The 20943-nt window shown below is 40.8% G+C and overlaps 1 protein-coding gene and 1 non-coding gene across 4 annotated transcripts; one reads left to right on the plus strand and one right to left on the minus strand.

Annotated features, from left to right (window-relative positions):
• Positions 1-1389: 1389 nt before the first annotated feature.
• Positions 1390-14750, minus strand: EAPP (E2F associated phosphoprotein). 3 transcript variants are annotated; one of them, XM_049899238.1, is made up of 6 exons: positions 14568-14748; positions 8409-8590; positions 6465-6563; positions 5443-5560; positions 3643-3753; positions 1390-2038 (listed from the first exon to the last, which is right to left on the minus strand). In XM_049899238.1, exons 1-6 carry the CDS (start codon positions 14639-14641, stop codon positions 1777-1779), a joined length of 846 nt encoding a protein of 281 aa, XP_049755195.1. In that variant the 5' UTR covers positions 14642-14748; the 3' UTR covers positions 1390-1776. The 3 variants fall into 3 exon arrangements, with proteins under 3 accessions (XP_049755195.1, XP_049755196.1, XP_049755197.1); XM_049899239.1 differs by having other exon boundaries at positions 6465-6560; positions 14568-14747; XM_049899240.1 differs by lacking the exons at positions 1390-2038; positions 5443-5560 and having other exon boundaries at positions 3686-3753; positions 6465-6560; positions 14568-14750.
• A 3404-nt stretch (positions 14751-18154) lies between these two features.
• On the plus strand, positions 18155-18318 carry LOC126084866 (U1 spliceosomal RNA). The gene has a single exon (XR_007519100.1). It is a non-coding gene; the product is annotated as a U1 spliceosomal RNA (small nuclear RNA).
• The last annotated feature ends 2625 nt before the right edge of the window (positions 18319-20943 follow it).

A 20943-nucleotide genomic window follows, 5' to 3' on the forward strand; every position in this document is an offset into this window, starting at 1 on the left:
ATGCTGAACGTATTTTAGCAGCACTTTAAGACTAAGACTAGGAAGAAAAGCCTAGCAATCTACTTCCAAAAATCAGCCAATGAAAACCCTATAATTTTCACAATTAAAAGGAAAAAAATAAAACCTAGGGGTCACAATGGTTCGATCCCGTTGTGCATGGGGTTCCATGAATCAGAAGTCGACGTGATGGCAGTAAACAATAACAATGAAGATATGATAGCCTATTCTGGGGCCATTTTCACTTTTCTTCATGTTAAAACATTTTCATTTCCTGCCTCATTTTTATTTTAATATCATTGCTGTTGAGATTATACACAGCAAATTCAACTGTTTCTATATGTACAATTCAGTGACACTGATTACATTCTTCAAATTGTGCAACCATTCTCACCCTCCTTTTCTGAGTTGTTCCTCCCCCATTAACATAAACTCACTGCTTCCTAAGATTCCTATCTAATCTTCTGAGTTGCTATTGTCACCTCGATCCCATGAAGACAGTTCTTAAGAAAGCATAATGCTCAAGGTCCTGCCTCACTTTCATTATTATATTATAAAAATTACTACATTTGCTAGCTATTAAGACATCGGGAATTCCCTAGTATAGATTCTTTCCTATTCTGCCTCCACCCTAGTCATACAAACAACGTACCACCACTTGCTCCCGATCTTTGTACGTGTGGCTTTTAGAAAGCACAGAAGATAAGGAAGTGGGGAGGATATGTTTTCCCTAAAGGGAGTGTATCATTCTCTGAGGGGATACGTATAGGTCCCCCTCAAGCTTTGTTGAGTCCTGATCTCTGTGGGGAATCATTGTTCTAATCTTTCCATTTTATAGGAGAGAAAATGAGCTCAAAGGAATAGACTTGCCCAACATTGGCATGGTAGAGCCTGAATTAAAACACACTTCCTGGTTTCTTACTACCTTACCACTCTTCTCTATTAGAATAACAAGAGGACCGTAAGTTTTCTGATGGTATTTTTGGAAACAGTCCAATCATAACATTCTTAAAAAATTTTAAATGTACACATGCCTACTAAGTATTTTCCCCAAAGTGTCACTAATGATTCTTATATCATTAACACAAAAAAAGCATAACTTTGTTGTTGGCAACAGAAGGTACAGACAGTAGGCACAAGAGGCACAGGAGGATTTTTAGGTCTGGAGGGCTAGGTTGCACTCCCTCACAGTAAACTTCTAATTTAACATGTTAATTTACTAAGTGTAGAATACTGGTTAAATACAATCCTTTTAGAGAATGAATGTATTACTCCAGGCACCTGACATAACCAACTCTATGTAACTATAACAGTTACTAAATACTGTCACTCCATCTGGGAGATGAGAGAAATATAAAGGTACTTCTTAGCAAAAAACAATACAGACAGAAGTCAGGAAACAGTTTCTAGTTTAATCACACCAAGGGTAATGGTATATCCAAATAAAACAATTACACTCTGAAACAAAGATTACTTATAACTCCAGAACATTGCTAATTCTAAAGAGCTTTAATAAATACAAGCCCACTGTTTCCAAATGACCATCAAAAAGGGAATGAATGATTAATCAGTTCCATTAGTGCTGGAGAAAATTAAAAGAAAAGAAAGTCGGTATAAGGGGAATGAAGGTTAATAACCATTATCTCTCATAAACATGAAACACCGCTTCCTCAACAATTGAGAATGTCACTTAATGATATGAATAGGCAAAAGAAAAGTAACTGTTCATACTTGCCTTAACTATACAACACTGGGCAATTAAAATGCCAACTGCGCTATTTAGGAATGGCTTGCTAAAACGTTGAAAAAATGAAAGACTTCGTCCTTGTCATAGACTGCCACTTCAGTGGAACATTCAGTGCACATGACTGGGTGGTAGATTTCTTCCACTTCTGTCTCTGCCTGCTTCGCTGCATCTTCATGGTTGGATCTCATCTTCTTATGGCCCCACCTTTTCTTCTTGTATCTTAGAATTTCCTCTTTGTTGACAGAACAATTCATCACAAACATTGCTCTATACTGAGTTTTGTATGATTCATGCCTGAGAGGAAAATGAAATGGAGAAATTGGATTGTATGTTCTATTTCAATATTTATCCAATTAGATAAAATTTGAGAACACCAAAAACTTACTGAGACACCAACCAAAGTAAAGACATGAAAACAAAACAGCAAATTTTAAGAAATTTTAAGAGTTGTTATAAGATAAATAATTGTATAAAGAAAGAATGTACTGCTGCTTTAAAGTAACTTTTGTCTCAGAAAGAAAATTTGATTTGCTCTTCAAACTTGGAAAGGCAAAAGTTGTTGGAAACTTGACAGGTAATGTTTAATCTTTGACGGTTTCATTTCCCATTATGGCCTGAGGCTCTGCCCTTCTCTCATTATAGGTGGTGCAACCCTGGTCACCATTTTAATAGAAGCTACAGTTTAAAAGCTTAAAGAGCTTCTGACTTTCTAATGGCCACTCCTGGCTTTACTCCACTGGCCCAATGAATAATTAACACATCCTCTGTTCTCCTCATACATTTAATACTTTCCTACTTCTTTCCCCACTTACTAAGTTGCTCTTCTCTTTTTCCCCTTAAGCCTCACACAACAGAAACATCTACTTAGCTAAAAAAGAGTGAACTGGGGCTGTGCATTCATTAGTTCCAAATGTTGAACTCTACCATTTTGCTGACCACCACAACTACTAGGGATTTGGACTGTGCAAGCTGGCACTTCTCCAGGTAAGAAAACAATCCAGCCTTTCAAAAATATATTCAATCATAAATCTAGTTTCCTATGAGTATGTGCACACATGACTCTACCTATGTCACAAGCTCTTATCTCACGTTTATATATGTTTTTTCCCTCCTTTGTGTTTTTATGCATCAGAACAAATCATTTACCTGAACTGTTTACTTAAAGAACACTAAACTTTCCAGGATTTGGTGTGTTTTCTTTAGAAGCCTTAAATCATTATTTACCTAAACTTTAAATTTTCCGTTAAAAAATTCCAGTTACTGTATTTTATTGGAACTCTACACTAATGTGAAACATGATTTTCACCAATTTCCACTGTTTGATCATCACTCTATGATGCAGTTTAGTTTAGATGAGAAACCACTTAAGTACAATAAGTCATTTTACTTTTTTCTTTATTCCATAAACATATTCTAAGTATCAACTTATATGCAAAAAATTTAGGCATTCATAAGGAGAATACAAAAACGAATTATCGTAGACGATCAGGAACCTCAAGTTAGTTAATAAGAATAAACAAGAATTATATATTCATTAGTTGCTAGAACAAATCCACTGTCTATATCATCGCTTAGTTTCAGTTAACTTGATTCAGGACATGGACTAAGCTAGTTGTTCATAAAACTACCAAAAAAAGAGGAAAAGGCCAAGAGTACATTTGGGAGATTGTCATTCCAAAAGATATATGCCGTTTCACTAAATCCTTGTGCATTGGCAACTGCTTTATTAGGAAAGCTACTTAGAACTATATACAATAAATTTATTTGTATAAAGATTAGTCATGTAGCACCAAGGTACAGAACCTTAACAGGATTCCTGAGTACCTCAAAAGTCTTTCTGATTTAAACAACGGACCACCAAGTTGTGTTTTTGGTTTCTGTTACCATTCACTCATTACCTTTGGCAATCAAGGCACAGCGTGGTCATGCAGGCTGGGCAATTCAAGACGGCATCACTATTAGGAACAGGCCGTTGCTGACGTGGCCGCTGTATTCCGAAACCATGGTAGCTAGAATAGAAGAAGAAAGTAGAGGATAAGACACATTAAAGCCAGATCTTGGTTTCTAATACCATTCTCCAGTAAAAGGAACCAGGGCTCCTTGGAGAAACGGCTGATTCTAAGACTAGGACAGGGCAGGAAAATATACCAGATGAACCTTCAGCACCCGGTAGTTTCAGAAAGTAAGGAAGTACTCAAAAAAAAAAAAGAACCACAATGACAGGGTATGTCAAAGGGGCACAGGAGCCAAATGAAAGCATTCCTAAAGGCAAAAGCTGGAACTGAGCAACAAAATAAAGTAGTATTGGATTATAACCCAAAGTATAAAATAAATATCCATGAGTCCATGATGATATTAATAAATGATTGAATGAATAAATGAGGAAGAACAGATAAATCACCCGTACAGAAGAATTTCAAGTAATTTATGCAGATGCTCTCTCTTCGAGGAGGTGGAGTACAACTCCCCACCCCTTAAGTGTACACTACGCAGTAACTTCCAGAATTCAGTATTGAATCAGCAGCTAGACTGTAAGCTCCCTGTCTTGATACCACTCATAGCACTTAAAATGTTCATTTTACACACTGAGTGATCAAAAAATATGTTATGTTTAATGAGAAACTAATTTGCTTTATAAACTTTCACCTAAAGCACAATAAAAAAAGAAAAAGAAAATGAAAAAAAATTCAAATTACCTAGGAAATTCTCATATATCCATTAGCCAAATCTAAAAATCATCAAAAAAAGAAGAACCAGGAGCAGAACACGTCCTTCAGACCCGGGCTTCCTGCTCTGAGAAGTTCCTAGACAAGGGAAAGACTGATGACAAGGACTTTCCCCCAGACCTGACAGAGAGAGAAAGCTTTCCCCTGGAGCTGGTGCCCTGAATTCAGACTTCCAGCCTCCTAGACCATGAGAGTATAAGTTTCTATTTGTTAAAGCCAACATATATATATATATATATATATATATTTTAAATAAATGTATATTATATATGTTAAATAAACGTAAGGGGCAGTTGGAGGAAGCAGTACACGGGTAAAACAGGGAGAAGAGGAAAAAACGACAAAGTAGAAGCGTGGAGGCTAAAAGGTGGTGTACAAAGACTACCCCCAACCACAACATCAAAAGCCCTCCAGGCTCAATAAAAAATAAAGATCTCTAGAATCCACCTTAACTGAATCAAAACCTCCCAGAGCAGGACTCAAGGGTCTGCATTTCAAACAATCTCCCTAGGTGATTCTGAGGCACAGCCAAGTTGGGGAAGCACTAAGGAATGGTGATTAAGTTGTCTAACTTGGTTTTATGATGAATCAGTCTTTAAATCAAAATTGAATTCATCACCAGCTAAAAAGAACAATAGGGTGCTAAACATAACACATCCACTCTACATCCACATAAACACTTAATCTCTAATTTAAAATTGCGTCTGTGAAAACGTCAGTTTGGTTTGTTGGAGGAGCTGAATGCAGCGGTTTGAATTCAACAGTTCTAAAGAATTAATTATGTAAGAGAAGCTTGCTGATTACTTTCAAAATAAACTACTCAGCTGTTTTTTTCCCCTCAAACTTCTTTGTTTATGTGTACATATAAGCATACATACACATACATACATACATTCAAAACATCAATGTAGTGAAAAATCATGTTTTACCTTTTTTTCCTAAAGATTCCAAATATTAACTTTAAGTTTTTACCTCCTTCTCTGTGCATCAACCCAAGCCTGATCTCTGTTATCCTTTTCAGGATCATATAGTAATTCATCATTTGTTGGAATCCGGTGTCGTTTCTTCTTTTTTTTCTTGGTTACCTGTGCTAATTTTGAAACATAAGGATATGGCTAAGTACAATGTCTAAAGTTTGTTGCTGTTGTTGACTCCGACTCATAGCGATCCTACAGGACACAGTGGAACTGCCCATAGGGGTTCCTAGGCTGTAATCTTTATGGAAGCAGAATGCCACGTCTTTCTTCCACCGAGCAGCTGGTGGGTTCAAACTGCCGGCCTTTCGGGTAGCAGCCGAGTGCTTAACCATTGTGCCACCAGGGTCACTCAAAGCAAGAATAGAAACTATTCTTGATGTCTAAATTCTCCACAAGTTCCCATATATAAAACACTACTTAAATCAGAACAAACATATTTCAAAAATTCATGAGGGGGAAAAAGAAAAAACTACAGGCATCCATACACAGTAGACTTTAGCAGGTCAATATTTAGGTAATAATATATAAAAATATAAAACTGTTACTTTACTACAGCAACTAATCTGCACATTCCAATGTAGTTACTAATCTAACGAAGTTAGTTTTATCTTCTGTCATTATGTTCAACATTGCTCAACTTTTACACAAAAGCAATTCCAAAGAAAAGAGAAGCTGATGTAAAAGCAGCAAGTTAGAAAAATTCCACAGAAGAGTAAAACACAGGGACTATTTGCAAATCTGAGAACAAATGTTGCTGCTCTAAGGAACCTGAGGGAGATGGCAGCAGTGAGTCAGGGAACACGCTCCCTCACCCCAGCCGTGCCCACGCAGCACCGTTCTCAGGGCCCAACTCATCACATGCTGCATCCCCAGCTACTCTTACTAAATGCTTTTCACATCAATAGCCTGGAATTTCTTAAAAGACAAAACTCAGAGAGAAATACTAATTGCAAATAATTGTTAGGTAAACCTTTTCCATAAAATATAACTGCTAAACCTGATAAACATGTTATTCACCTGCTTTGTCTTCATCCTCAGAATCAGAATCAAAATATACATCATCATAGTACTTTGTCAAAGCTGTTCCGACTTTCCCATTTCCTGAGGAAGACCCTGCTGAAGCCAGAAGGGAAGTTTATGGATTAAACCATACATAATTCAGAAAGAAAAAAACCCATATACTTTCATCACCTCAAAATAGTATCAACTTCATTCCCAATCTCATTTGGATTGAGAAATATTTTCACATCAATGGCTTACTGAATTTCTACGCCTTATGCAATTTTTTTTTTTTTTTTTGGAGATCTTCCCCTTCTTTAATTTGTGTGTGTGTGTGTGTGTGTGTGTGTGTGTGTTTTACATGAAAGTTTACAGAGCAAATTAATTTCTTATTAAACAATTAATACACATTTTTTTGTGACATTGGTTGCCAACCCCATGACTTGTCAACACTCTCCCCTTCTTGACCTTAGGTTCCCTAATTCCATTCATGCAGCTTTCCTGTCCCCTCTTGCCTTTTCATCCTTGCCCCTGGGCTGGTGTGCCCATTTAGTCTCATATATGTGGTTGAGCTACGTGTATTATTGTTTGTTCTATGGGCCTGACCAATCTTTGACAACTATCCCTTCCTGATTAAGTGTTCAGTATACTATTATTCTTTCTCTCTTCCCACAAATCTAATTAAATAAAATTGCCATGTTTTCAGGTTGCCAGAATACATGTCTCTATATTTCAGTCATGCTGTATACTGTGAAGAGGAGGGAACAAACATCTTATTTCAAAGGACTTTAGGGAGGGCGAATAAAAACTCTACAGAGAATCAAAATAAAAAATGAAAAGAAGAGACATTACAACTGACTCAAGAGAAATGAACTTTTACATATTTTGTTATTAGACTCTTGTCAGATACATGGTTTCTGAAGATATTCTCCCAGTCAGTAGATTGGCTTTTCACTTTTTTGGTAAAGTCTTTTAATGAACTGAAGTTTTTAATTTTTATGAGGTCCCATTTATTTTGTCTTTTGCTATCTGTGCTTTTGTTATTATATTAGATAATCCATTGTTGAAAGCTAGGCCTGACAACGCTGCCCCTGCTCTTTTTTCCAAGACATACTCTTATTCTCCCCAGTTGTGTCCAGTGCCATGACATTATCTACCTGTGTCATTACATGCTTGCATCCCCAATCGTTCCTCTTAATTAACATCTGCTTTTGTTTTTTTTTAAATTATTACTATATTATTGTTGCTACTATTATTTCATTCTTTCAGTTCTTAACAGTTAAAAGAACATAGTACTTTTAGTACAGAAACCAATATTGAGGAGTCCTACTTTCACAAACCAGTTTTAGGGTCAGATACATTTTAAATAAAGGCCAAGTATCAAAATGAAGCTCTCTTAAGTAAATTGACTAGATCATTCTAGTAAGGAGATGCTGTTACTGCCCAAGATGCAGATGACAGCAAAAACATTATGTAAGTTCCTCTTGAGCATATAAGTTTATAATAAAGCAAAATGCTAACACTCAGCATTTGTGTGACTTGTTTCAGAAAAAATTTTACTGGTTCTGGATTACAGAATGCCTTAAATGTTTAAACTACTTAGCAGTATGTTTCATGACTCACTAAAACAAGACAGGAATTTGTGGTAATGTACCACTAAATCTGCCTTATTAGTACTATTCAACCATAAATATACTTGCATAATCTTTTCAAGGGTAAAAAATGCAAAAGAAAATTATGCACATAAATAGCGCAAAACAATCTCTTTCCAACAACATAGGCAACGTCTTCACTACTCATCAAAAAAAATTCCAGGTGAGGCTGCTAAACATATTTATTCATTCACTCAGTCCAGACTTATTGAGCACCTACTGAAAGTACTGCGGACACAGCAGAGCACCAGTACGGTTCCTGCCCTCAGGAGGCTTTTAAAAATATATGAAATTTTAACTAAAACTCTACCTGTTTCCAGAGAGGATAACTTGCCCTCCATTGTTTTTATGGTGGAATTTAGTTCTGCTTCCATTTCTTTTTCAAATTCATCTTCACTTGATGACTCACTTTCCCCAGTGAGACATTCTCTGAGGAGCTTACGTTTCTGGTCAGGGGTTCCATGCAAGAGCACGTCCACTTCATCTTCAGAGCTGGCGCACGTTTAAATTGGAAGGAATATGAATATTAAAGGATTAAAATAACGTAAAACTCCCATAATCTCACTGCCCAACAATAATTTTAAGTTTTAGAAGGCTGAATTTGATATACTTATCACATTACATTCAGCTTTTCTCACTTAACAGACTGACCATTTCTACATATTTCCATATATTTTTTAACGTCTGCATAACATTTCCTCTTGCAGATTTATCACTCTCAGCGCTGTACATTTATTTCCAACTTTTTGCTGTTAAACACTACAGTGCACATTTCTGCATATGTAATTGTACTTCTCTTGATTTCCTTAGGATAGATGTCTAGAAACATCCTTCTGACTTTCGGTATTGTCACACTGCTTTCCAAAAGCATTGCACCAATTCATAATTTCATCAGCAAAGAAAAGTCTACCTCACCGAGCTCGGTGTTTTTAAAACTCTGGATACTTAAATGAAACTTAGTATACATAGCTAACACATCCACATAAAACATAATTTATAAGACAGTAATTAAATATTATAATTTCAAAAGTCACAGTGAGATAGAAAACTATAAAGAGAGAGAAAGCTATAGTCTAAATCCTCCTGAGTAATTTGTGCCAATTTATTTTGCCTTCTGTGCCTCGGTTTTTCCATCACTAGCAATATAACAGAATAAAACCAGACATCAGGAAAAATGAGGTGTCATCAAAATACATTAAACACCTAAGAAAACATTTCTAATATAACCAAGAGCATATAAATAACATTCAATTATTCATGAACTGATGAACAATCACAGACTATTCCTGGTTTTTGCTTCCCTACTTTTCTCTTGTAGACCAATGCTTTTGAGCCTCCATGAGAAGGGAAATCAGAAAAATGCAATTGGCACCAGTCATTTAGCTACTCATAGAGGATTCAGCCAGATTCTACTCCCAAGAAAGTTCCCCATCTAAGCTTCCTCTTCCTGATCAGCATGTGTCCTTTCTCCATCACCACCATCTTCACTCAGGTCCTCCTACCCTGGCCTGCGCCACCATACTCTAAGGATCTCCAGGCCTCCAAATTCTCTTGTTACATTTCACCCTTACCCTGCTACCAGAAGGTTCTTCCTGAAGAACTCTGAATACGTCCCTACCCAATTCAGAAACGTTCCATGGCCAAACTTCCAAACACAGCATTCAGAATAGCCTTCCACAATCTGGATCCAACTTATCTTTCCAACCTTACCTCTCACTACTACCCTTTATCTAACCCAGTGGGTGTTCCCTTAAGGAACATCTGGAAATGTCTAGAGACTTTTTTGGTTGTTAGAACTGCGAGAGAAGTGCTACTGGCATCTAGTGGGGAGAGGCCAGGGATGCTGGCTTAACATTCTACAATGCAAAGGACAGCTCCTCACAACAAAAGATTATGTGGCTCAAAGCAATAGTGGTGCCCAGGTTAATCTACCACATCTACAATATATTCCAGTTTTCTCAAAGTGTGGGATGCGGACATTATTTTAAGTATTAGTGAAATGGACAGCCCACTAAATAACATTGAATCCACTGTTGACTGGATTGTAAAATGGTATAGCCACTCAGGAAAACAGATGGTGTTTCCTCAAAAACTAAACACGCAACTACCACATGACCCAGCAATTGCATTCCTGGGCATTTATCCCAGAGAAATAAAAACTTATGTTCATACAAAAACCTATACACGAATGTTTCTAACAGCTTTATTCATAATAGCCAAAATTACAAACAACCCAGATGCCCTTCAATGGGTGAATGGTTAAACAAGTTGAAATACTACCCAGCAATAAAAAGGAATGAACTGTTGACACATGCGATGACCTGGACGAATTTTCAGAGAATTATGCTAGTGAAAAAAGCCAATCCTAGACTGTTACACACTACATAACATTCCTGAAGTAACAAATATTATAGAAATGGAGCCAGGAATTAAGTAGGGGAGTGATGGATAGGAGGAAAACAGGCATGGCTATGAAAGAGAACATGATGAATCCCTATGGTTATAGAAATGTTCTGTATGTTGACTGTATTGATGTCAATATCCTGATACTGTACTACAGTTTCACAATAAGTTAACAATAGGGGAAACTGAGTAAAGGATACAAAGGATCTCTACTATTTCTTACAAGTACATGTGAATCTATAACTATCTCAAAATAAAATTAAATTTAAAAAACAGCGCTGAGTCACAATGTAAAAAAGTTATTCTCTTTGCAAATGTTCTTCAATCCTTGTGATTATTTCAAGAGTCTCAGTCTTTAGCACTGCTGGGAGAGGCAACACACCATGGATCCTGGACATTCTTATTGAGTATGCCAAGAATGCAAGGCTCTGATCATTCTTCATTCGGGGCATTTTTCAGGGTTGTGTTTGCAGCAAACAACCTTGAGGGATTGGGTAATGTCTCCCTCCAGCACAATAAGCAGGTTTCCTTACTGCCTACCATGAAAATAGTGGATTTTCCCAAGCTCAGCAACCATGCACACCCACTGCATGTGCAGCATTCACCAGGGCCCCTCAGTCTAGTACCTTAGGAGCTGGGAAGCAAGAGCAACCAACAAAAACATGATGCTCATCCTGCTTGCTGTGCCTTGAGTAATAAAGTCTTTTGTCTCTGACCCAGGAGTCTCATGTCTTTTGACAGTCTCCATGAAACGGTAACAAGCTAACATATTAGCTTATTGTTGTTGTTGTTAGGTGCCATCGAGTCAGTTCCAACTCATAGCGACCCTATGTACGACAGAACGAAACGCTGCCCAGTCCTGCACCATCCTCACAATCATTGTTATGCTTCAGCCTGTTGTTGCAGTCACTGTGTCAATCCATCTCTTTGAGGGTCTTCCTCTTTTTCACTGACCTTTTACCAAGCGTGATGTCCTACTCCAAGGACTGATCCCTCCTGATAACATGTCCAAAGTATGTGAGATGTAATCTCACCATTCTCGCTTCTAAGAAGCACTGTGGTTGTACTTCTCCCAAAACAGATTTGTTTGTTCTTTTGACAGTCCATGGTATATTCAATATTCTTCACCAACACCACGTGCCAATTCTTCTTTAGTCTTCCTTATTCATCGTCCAGCTTTTGCATGCGTACAAGTCAACTGAAAACACAATGGCTTGAGTCAGGCAGCACCTCAACCTTCAAGGTGACATCTTTGTTTTTTTAACATTTTAAAGACATCTTTTGTAGCAGTTTTGCCCAATGCAATGTGTGTTTTGATTTCTTCACTACTGCTTATTAAATGAAGTAAAATCAAATCCCAGTCCCTGACAAACACTTCTCTAATCCCTCTCTAACACTAATCTCTGTTTTTAAAACAGAAAACAGGCCTTGGGTTTAGAGCTATCAGCAGGCAATACCATCTAGTAACATTGTTTTGTTTTCATAGAATTTATTTTTACAGTTACCTTACCAGGGACCACTACCACAAGATTATAAAGCTTCCTTAAAAAATGTGAGCATAAAAAGTTGACTTAAATAAAAGTATTAAATAATAACACAGGCATGTATGCAAATGGTATAGCAGAATAACTCAAACCTTGGAAACACTGCCACATTCCCATCAAGCTGAACTGAGGCCTACATATGCTTCTTTGCACAGATAGGACCCATCAACTGAATCTTTTTTGTAGGGAATTCTGGTATCCATCCTCACTTCCCACAATAGAAATCTTCAGGGCAGTCTAATCTGCCATGCCTACTACCCCTCTCCTGGATAATCTGAAGAAATGCTGTGATTGGAGGTATACCTTCACAAAAAGCATCATAGGACAGAATTAATTTTTAAGCTTTTAATAACAGAATAGAAATAGCTAAATTTGCTTGAAAATCACCTGGCAACCTAACTGCAAGTTTTTCCTACATAGGATAAATCCCTCCCTTCCAGAAATTCCCATGAAACTTCATCGGTGCCTATCTCAGGGCATCAATTTCTACATAGGTCTTCCAAGACATATACTTTGTCTTATTTTCCTTACTATACTGAAGCCTGTAGAAGATAAAAATCTTGTGCTCGACCTCTGTAATTCAGAGCAGCATGTAGTGTGTGCTCAAAAAAAGTGCTGTTCAATATTCTCTTATTTCTGCAATTTAGACTCCCAAATGGGCAACTCACATAGATTATATTACATGAGCCTCACAGCAAACTTCTTGTTGTTGTTACATGCCATCCAGTCAGTTCTGCTCCTAGTGACCCAATGTACAACAGAATGAAACACTGTCCAGTCCTGTGCCATCCTCACAATCCTTGTTATGTTTGAGCCTACTATTGCAGCCACTGTGTCAATCCATCTCCTTTTTTGCTGACCCTCTACTTTACCAAGCATGATGTCCTTCTCCAGTGCCATGGACTGAAATGTGTCCCCCCAAAATATGTGTCAACTGGGTTAGGCCATGATATCCAGTATTGAGTGGTTGTCCTCCATTTTGTGATTGTAATTTTATGTTAAAGAGGATTAGGGTGGGATTGTAACACCCTAAGGTCACATCCCTGAACCAGTGTAAAGGTCACATCCCTGAACCAGTGTAAAGGGAGTTTACCTGGAGTGTGGCCTGCACCATCTTTCATCTCATAAGAGATAAAATGAAAGGGAAGCAAGTAGACGGGAGACCTCATACCACTAAGAAAGCAGTGCCGGGAGCAGAGCACATCCTTTGGACCCAGGGTCCCTGCACAGAGAAGATCCTAGTTTGGGGGAAGATTGATGAGAAGGCCGACAGAGACAGAAAGCCTTCTCCTGGAGCCGATGCCCTGAATTTGGACTTTTAGCCTACTTTACTGTGAAGAAATAAACTTCTCTTTGTTAAAGCCACCCACTTGTAGTATTTCTGTTACAGCAACACTAGATGACTAAGACATCCAGGGACTGATTCCTCCTGATAACATGTCCAAAGTATGTAAGACAAAATCTTGCCACCCTTGCTTCTAAGGAGCTTTCTGGCTGTACTTCTTCCAAGACCGATTTGTTTGTTTTTTGCCAGTCCATGGTATATTCAATATTCTTCGCCAACACCACACTTGAAAGGCGTCAATTCTTCTTTGCTCTTCCTCATTCATTACCCAGCTTTCGCATGCATATGAGGCAACTGAAAACATCTTGGCTTGGGTCAGGTGCACCTCAGTCTTCAAGGTGACATCTTTGTTTTCCAACACTTCAATGAGGTCTTTTGCAGCTGATTTGCCCAATGATGCATTCACCATTTGATTTCCTGCCTGCCGCTTCCATGGATGTTGACTGTGGATCCAAGCAAAATGAAACCCTTGACAACTTCAGTCTTTTCTCCGTTTATCACAGTGTGGCTTATTGGTTCAGTTGTGAGGATTTTTGTTTTCTTTATGTTGAGGCTGTAGTCTTTGATCTTCAAAAGTGCTTTAAGTTTTCTTCACTTCCAGCAAGCAAGGTTGTGTCATCTGCATACTGAAGGTTGTTAATGAGTTTTCCCCCAATTCCGATGCTGAGATCTTCTTTGTATAGTCCAACTTGTCAGATTATTTGCTCAGCATGCAGACTGAATAAGTATGGTGAAAGAATACAACCCTGACACACACCTTTCCTGACTTTAAACCACGCAGTATCCCCTTATCCTGTTTGAAGGACTGTCTCTTGACCTATGTACAAACTTACAGTAATTACATTTTCACTTTAAAGATGAGATGCTGGGGATAACTTGCCTTCAGTCACACTACTAGTAAGCTGCAGCTGCAGGATTCGATCTCACGAAGTTTTGAGGATTTACCGTGGCCCGCAGTGATTCCGAAACATCTCCCTTCCCTGCACCGGTGTCAGCCCCGCCTCCCCCGGGACTGAGAGACCCCTTACCAGAACTCTCCCTCGGCCTCCTACAGGCGACAACCGGGCGCAAGGGGCGCCGGAAGAGATAAGCCGAGAGTCTGCACAGGCCCGGCAGTTGCGGCGAGGGAAGGAGGCGAAGGCCCGGCCTCGGGGACCGGAGCAGGGTAGGAACCCACCTGCTCAGAGCCGGCTCCTCATCGCTGGGCTCTTCAACCGCGTAAGGGTCATAGTCGTCCGACGGCCGGTTCATGGTGGACTGCACCCGCCCACACAGTCCACCAGCCGGCGGCTGCGTATGTTTACTCCTCCGGTCCCTTCCCTAAAGAGTCCTACAACCACTTCCGCCCGCACTTCCGTCTCCTCCCTGCGCGCTTGCGCAGTTTGTTCCTGCGGGGTCGTGGGCAAGAGCAGGGGGCGGGTCCCAATGCCTCCAGCTGTTTTCTGCCACGTGAGGTGAGGTGAAAATGCAGAAATCTAGATGCTGAGGGGCTTGTTTCCTGAAATTGGGTCAACGGTCCGCAGACACGGGCACCGCTCCATCATCCTTGCTCAGATCCTTCTGCCTTCCTTACACCACAGGCGTCTGCCTCCCCTCCACACCATTCATGCCTGAGACTGACTTCGGCATGTCTACTGAGAAATTGCTAGGCTGTCGCCAGTTACCTTCTCAGTCCCAGCGTTTTCTCAGCACTCACCCGATACCACTCGGTACTTGAGGAGATTAAAGCAGGTGGCAGCCTCATTGCAGACTTCCTCCCCTGCTTCTGGACCACCTGTACTCGAGTTCCCCCTCCCGGTCGTCTCTTCCCTCTTCCTCATGATCCCATCCAGTTGACTACCCCACTTGTATCAGTTGCCTGCTAAACATCTCCACCTGCTGCACCTCTGGCAACTTAATTACTCAGTGTGGCCCAAACCAACTCAGCATCTCCACCCAACTCCTGTACCTCAGCCAAAAGCTACTTTCGACTCGTGATTTCTTTCCGTGTCACTTCTTCAATTGTCACAACAGCTATAGGCTGAAAGACTTGGAATCATGGTTGATTGCCTAATTTCTCTGTTCCTCTATGTGCCCTAAATTCCCAAGTCCTGATCTCTTATCAGCAATGTCTCTCTCAACTGCATCCCACTCCCGCACTTTATTGATATGGCCTCCTAATCGATAGCCTTGCTTCGCTCTTTTTCCCTCTCCAAACCATGCCTTTCTGTACTGACAGAGGGATCCACTTCCAGCACAGCTCTGCTCTGGACAATTTCCCTAAAAAGTCCTAATATTTCACTTTTATCTGGTGGGTTTGTTCACTTTAGTCTGCAGTATTCTTGGCCTTCCGAAATAGGGTCTAACCCATCACGCGGAATGAATTTCTCAGTACACTCGTACACATATTCAGCATGGTTTGCTTATTCCAGAATATGTGCTATGCCTTTGGACCACTATGAACTTCCACTGTACCCTGGAACACCCTCTCCTACTTCTGTCACAGTGTTGGGCTGCCTATTTTTCCTTTTCTAGCAACTGTGGTCCTCTTCAGAGATATGCCCTTAAATCCACGTTCATTCTATTCCACAAAAGCTGGACCAATTATATTCCTGCTCCCACGAACTTAAAATTAAGAGTTGGAGATTCTAGTGAGCAGGACTTGTAGCATGACAAGTAAACTCAGGCTGATGCTGTCATTTTGAGATTTGTATGTGCTGATGATGAGCAAGCAAAGAGAGAAAAGCAGAGGCTTTCCCCAACCCTCTTGTCTGGAACAGCCTTTGTTCCCAAACTCCTCTCTCCATTTCATCTTCTCTGCCCATTCTCTATCCCTTTACCCACCTTTTTTCTTCTTCTTCATATTACTTATTTGTTTGCCTACTATCTCCCTGCTCCACTTATCTATCCATGCTAAAATTTAAGGGCTTTGAAATAACAATTTTGGCAGTGATGATGCTGCTCCCTGATGTATGAGGACTTAGCTAGGGACTGAAGCAACTAGGGGCTAGATGAGCATCTCTGCTTCCATGCATTTTTCTCCACGATGCCATGGGCTTCCTCACAGCATGGCAGCTCAAGTCTCCAAGACAGTATTCCCAGAGACCAGGATAGAACCTGCAAGGAATCCTTTGACCTAGCCTTGGAAGTCCCTGGTTATTGCTTCTGCCACATTTTATTGGAAGAGCTATTCATTGAGGACACATAGATTCAAGGAGAGGGGAATTAGACTCTGGCTCTCGATGGCAAGAGTAGCAAAGAATTTGTGGCCATCATTAATCTATCATACTCCCACATTGGACTAAATTCCAGGAGGGCAGAGGCCTGGACTGTCTTGTTCACTACTGTATCACCCCTATCCCCACTTGGCATGCTCCAGGGATGTGTATGTGACGTAGGCATGGGCAATCAGAGCCATAATAATTGCTTTAGGGATAACCCAAGGTGGGACAGACTGGTCTTCTGGAACTTTTGCTGTGCTTCCTCTAAGAGTGCTATATTTTCCTAGGAATGACAAGGTGTGGAAACAAGTTGAGTGCTGTTGGTAGCCATCTCTACCACAATGCAGAACAGACTGCTTGAAAAAATGCAGCTAACAAAGATGAAGGCAGAAGCAGATAGGAAGAGGTAGCTATGATGTAATTTCAGCCCTGGGTCATGGAAACCTGAAGATTCATGAATGTCTCAAGTTTCCTTCTCTGATTAAGCTAGTTCCAGTTCTATCACTCTTAATCTTGAGTAAAATAAAAGTAGATGCCCCTGTTTCTGCTAGAGCTTGGGTGGAAGCAGTGCTCTCTGCTGACACACGGAAGCCAAAATTAAAAAAAAAAAAAAAAAACCCAAACCCGTTACCTTTGGGTGGATTCCGACCCCGTAAGGTCAGAATACTGTCCCATAGGCTTTCCAAAGACTGGCTGGTGTATTCGAACTTTCAACCTTTCCGTTAGCAGTTGTAGCTCTTAAACACGGCGCCACCAGGGCTCCCACGGAAGCCTGGGAACTCATTTATGTCGGCAATTGCTGGGCGCGGGGGAGGGGGACGGTGTTCAAAAGTTGATGAGATGGAATATTTCTGAAAATTTGAATTGACTATAAAACATAACAACATAACTTGTCAAAAATATTTTTATAACAGACTTTGTTTTCCAGTATTATATACTTAACTGCAACGCTGAATGATTTGTGTAGTGGACAGAGTCCCGGTTTTGCCGTGGTTTTATTCAAGGTTAGAATCTTGATTTGTTTCCTTTAGCTGCTGTGTATGCTAAACAGTTTATGCACGCTTACTCAGGAAGCCGCCACGGAAAAACGATCTCCTGTTAAGTTGGTTGGGAAAATCTAGGGTTTAAAGTTTAACTGGAAGCGGGGGGGAGCCCTCATCATAATCTTGTCCTGTGAGGGTGATTTCGGCTGCCGAGAACAAAACGGGCTGTAACCTTTTTGCTGACACGAAGGGGACACCAAACCGAAGCCCTGACCTAACACGCCTTCGTTGTGGCTCTTGGTAGGTCCGGAGCCAGGACCACACAGAGACGGCTAGGGACGTCACAATCAGGGCGGGGCGTAAGCAGATGAGCACAGCACGCAGAGCCCGCTGGTCCTCCGCCTGGGCTCCCACGTCCCGCTGTTGGCGAGATCCAGTTGTTCCAGGTTACTCTTCCGATTTCTGAGGTTGGAGGAAAGGAGGCTGAGGAAACGAGCGTGCGGTGGGCGCGTGAGGAAAGTGACCGTGTGTAAAGAGCGTGAGGCCCGCGAGGGTGTGAGTGGAGCCGGCTACAAGAACTCATACTTACCTGGCAGGGGAGATACCATGATCACGAAGGTGGTTTTCCCAGGGCGAGGCTTATCCATTGCACTCCGGATGTGCTGACCCCTGCGATTTCCCCAAATGTGGGAAACTCGACTGCATAATTTGTGGTAGTGGGGGACTGCGTTCGCGCTTTCCCCTGATTTTTGATGTTTCTAAAAGTAGACTGTTTTTGACTAAAAACTGTTTCTTTCATATGTTTTTTATTATACTAGCTTTTTGTCATACTACTTTTGAACATACTAAATTCTGTTCGTTTTGGTTAGTATATGTATTTAAGACAAGAGCTGATCTATTTGATAAGCCAACTTGGAATTCCCAAATAATTTAAATTTGGTAACTCCTTTCTCACCACAGAAATAAGAGGGAGTAATTTAAGGTATGTTGTTATTCTTAGGTGTTATGGGTTTTCAAATTCACAGGGACTCTAGTATTGCTGGGTCCTCAGCCATCCTTGTTGTGTTTGCTTGAGCTCATTGTGGCAGCCACTGTGTCAGTTCATCTCCTTGAGGGTCTTCCTCTTTTTGCTGACCCTCTACTTTTAGCCACTGGTCCCTCCTCATAACTTGTCCAAAGTATGTGAGATGAAGTCTTGCCATCCTTGCTTCTAAGGAGCATTCTGGCTGTACTTCTTCCAAGACGTATTTTTTCATTCATGGTATATTCAATATTCTTCGACAACAACATAATTAAACGGCATCAATTCTTCTCCGGTCTTCATTATTCATTGTACAGCCTTCTCACGCATATGAAAAAAATGTGACTGAAAATACCAGGTCCCTCTTAGTCTGGAAGCTCCACTGAAACCTGTACACCTTGGGTGACCCTGCTGGTATTTGAAATACCAGAGGCATAGCTTCCAGCATCACAGTAACACAAAAGCCACCACAGTATGACAAACTGACAGACATGTGGGGTCTTAATGGTATAGCCAGGACCAAGTCCACAGACAAGGTGGAAGGTCAAGAAGGTTCTGGTGCCCTGGCTGGAAGTTAGAAGGGCTGGAATAAGTCAGAGCAGAAGGCGGACTTGATAAAAACAGGAGATGACGGGAAAGTGAATGGGACAGAGGCAAGGAGCCATGCTCAGAGCCCAGGGAGTCAAGTCAATCAGGCCACAAGGAAGGCTCCACACTGGGTGCAAAGCAAGAATTGTGGACAGGTAATAGAGGTGGGAGAGGAGTAGCTGTACAGTTAGTCTTCACATCAGACATGGAACTCTTATCTAAGCAGCGAAGAGAAGATGCAACAGTCATCTGGGGAAAATATCCCAGGATCTTGAACAAGCAGGCCAAATAAACAGGGTGTGGACATTGATCAGGAGACAGGCTCTGAGGCTGGAAGAACCTATCAGGGGCCAGGGTGGAGTCTGTAAGGACCTGCTGACAGTGCCCTGGGCTGAGTACAGTGGGAATTACCACTTTTCCAACATAGGCAAGGGCTGGGTTCACTGGCAACACCATCTTCAGGAAGGACTGGAACTGAGTCAGTCCTCTCCCAAACAGACATAGATGTGTCATCACAGTGAAATATCATTCAAAAATACAGGAGTTGTGTCTTCTCTAATGGACTTGGGAGGCCAGGCAAGACTCCATTTAGAAAGGCCCTTCTTGAATGCCAACTGGAGAGAATATCTTGACTGCCTATGAACATGTCTCTAGGAAGAAACAAGAGATTTTGGGAGGAGTTTTAGGATTGGAGGCCAATATCCTGACATAGAGTTTTTCCCCACCGATAATGCTGCCGTTTCTAAATCCCTTATGTCAAAATCTCCCCTGAGCCTGCACCCACTGGGACATATGCACTATAAAAGTAAAACTGTTGTTGTTGATGGTGGGTGCCAATTCCCACACATAGTGACCCATGTGACAGAGTACAACTGCCCCATAGATTTTCTAGGCTGTAATCTTTATGGAAGCAGATCGTCAGGTCTTTCTCCTGTACAGCCACTGGGTGGGTTCCAACCACCAACCTTTTGGTTATTGGCCAAGCACTTAATTGTTGCACCACCAGGGCTCCAAAGAATAAAATACAAATCTTCAAAAAAAAAAAAAAAGTTGAGTTTTTTCCTGATGTCAAAGGGGAAAGAGGCATTGCCCTACAGGGTTTAATTTTAAAATAGGTAAAGAAATGCTCAAGTTTATAATGCATAAACTTTAGTTTATTGCAAGGCAGTCATGGCAGGCACACAGGTAAGATCCTACGACATTCAATGACCAGAGAAGCAAAGTTAACAATTACAATGTTTGTCCAATGCTTAGAGTTCAAATTTTATACTCCAGGCTTTTACCTCTAACGAGAGGTCTTGGGGTGCAAGCTTAGCCAGCAGCATGTCTCCAGGGGATTTGAAGTCGGTTGCAGACAGGCAAGACAGTCTCAGGCAGAGCCTCTGGCAACACGGGGTCTTTGGAGAGCTCTAATTGCCTCTAATTGCTCTCAGTGAAAGGGGGGAAGCCTGTGTGTGTGTGTGTGTGTGTGTGTGTGTGTGTGTGTGACTTTAGTCCCGCTGGTCTTGTCTGATAAAGGTCTATCAGGTTGGTGCCTGACTCACAAGGCATCAGTGTAACCCACATTATAAGCCCATAATCAGGGGTGCATATTCAGGGTATCTTAACATACACAAACTAAAGCACACAGTAACTTTCTCTGTCTCTTGCACATGTGCAGGCACCATACAGTACGTAGCCAACCCCACTTCTATATCTGTTCCCTGCAGGGACGGAACAGAATCTCTCCTGCTAGGGCATAAGAGGAGGAACATGCCAGAT

The sequence above is a fragment of the Elephas maximus genome, chromosome 10 (assembly GCF_024166365.1).
Source record: "Elephas maximus indicus isolate mEleMax1 chromosome 10, mEleMax1 primary haplotype, whole genome shotgun sequence".
Classification (NCBI taxonomy): domain Eukaryota; kingdom Metazoa; phylum Chordata; class Mammalia; order Proboscidea; family Elephantidae; genus Elephas; species Elephas maximus.

Coding starts and splice junctions, on each gene's coding strand:
- EAPP (XM_049899238.1), bottom strand. CDS start 14,641: ATGAACCGGCCGTCGGACGACTATGACCCTTACGCGGTTGAAGAGCCC. Junction 6,564..8,408: donor GTTATCCTCTCTGGAAACAG/GTAGAGTTTTAG, acceptor TTCTGGCTTCAG/CAGGGTCTTCCTCAGGAAAT. Junction 5,561..6,464: donor TGAGGATGAAGACAAAGCAG/GTGAATAACATG, acceptor TTTCAAAATTAG/CACAGGTAACCAAGAAAAAA.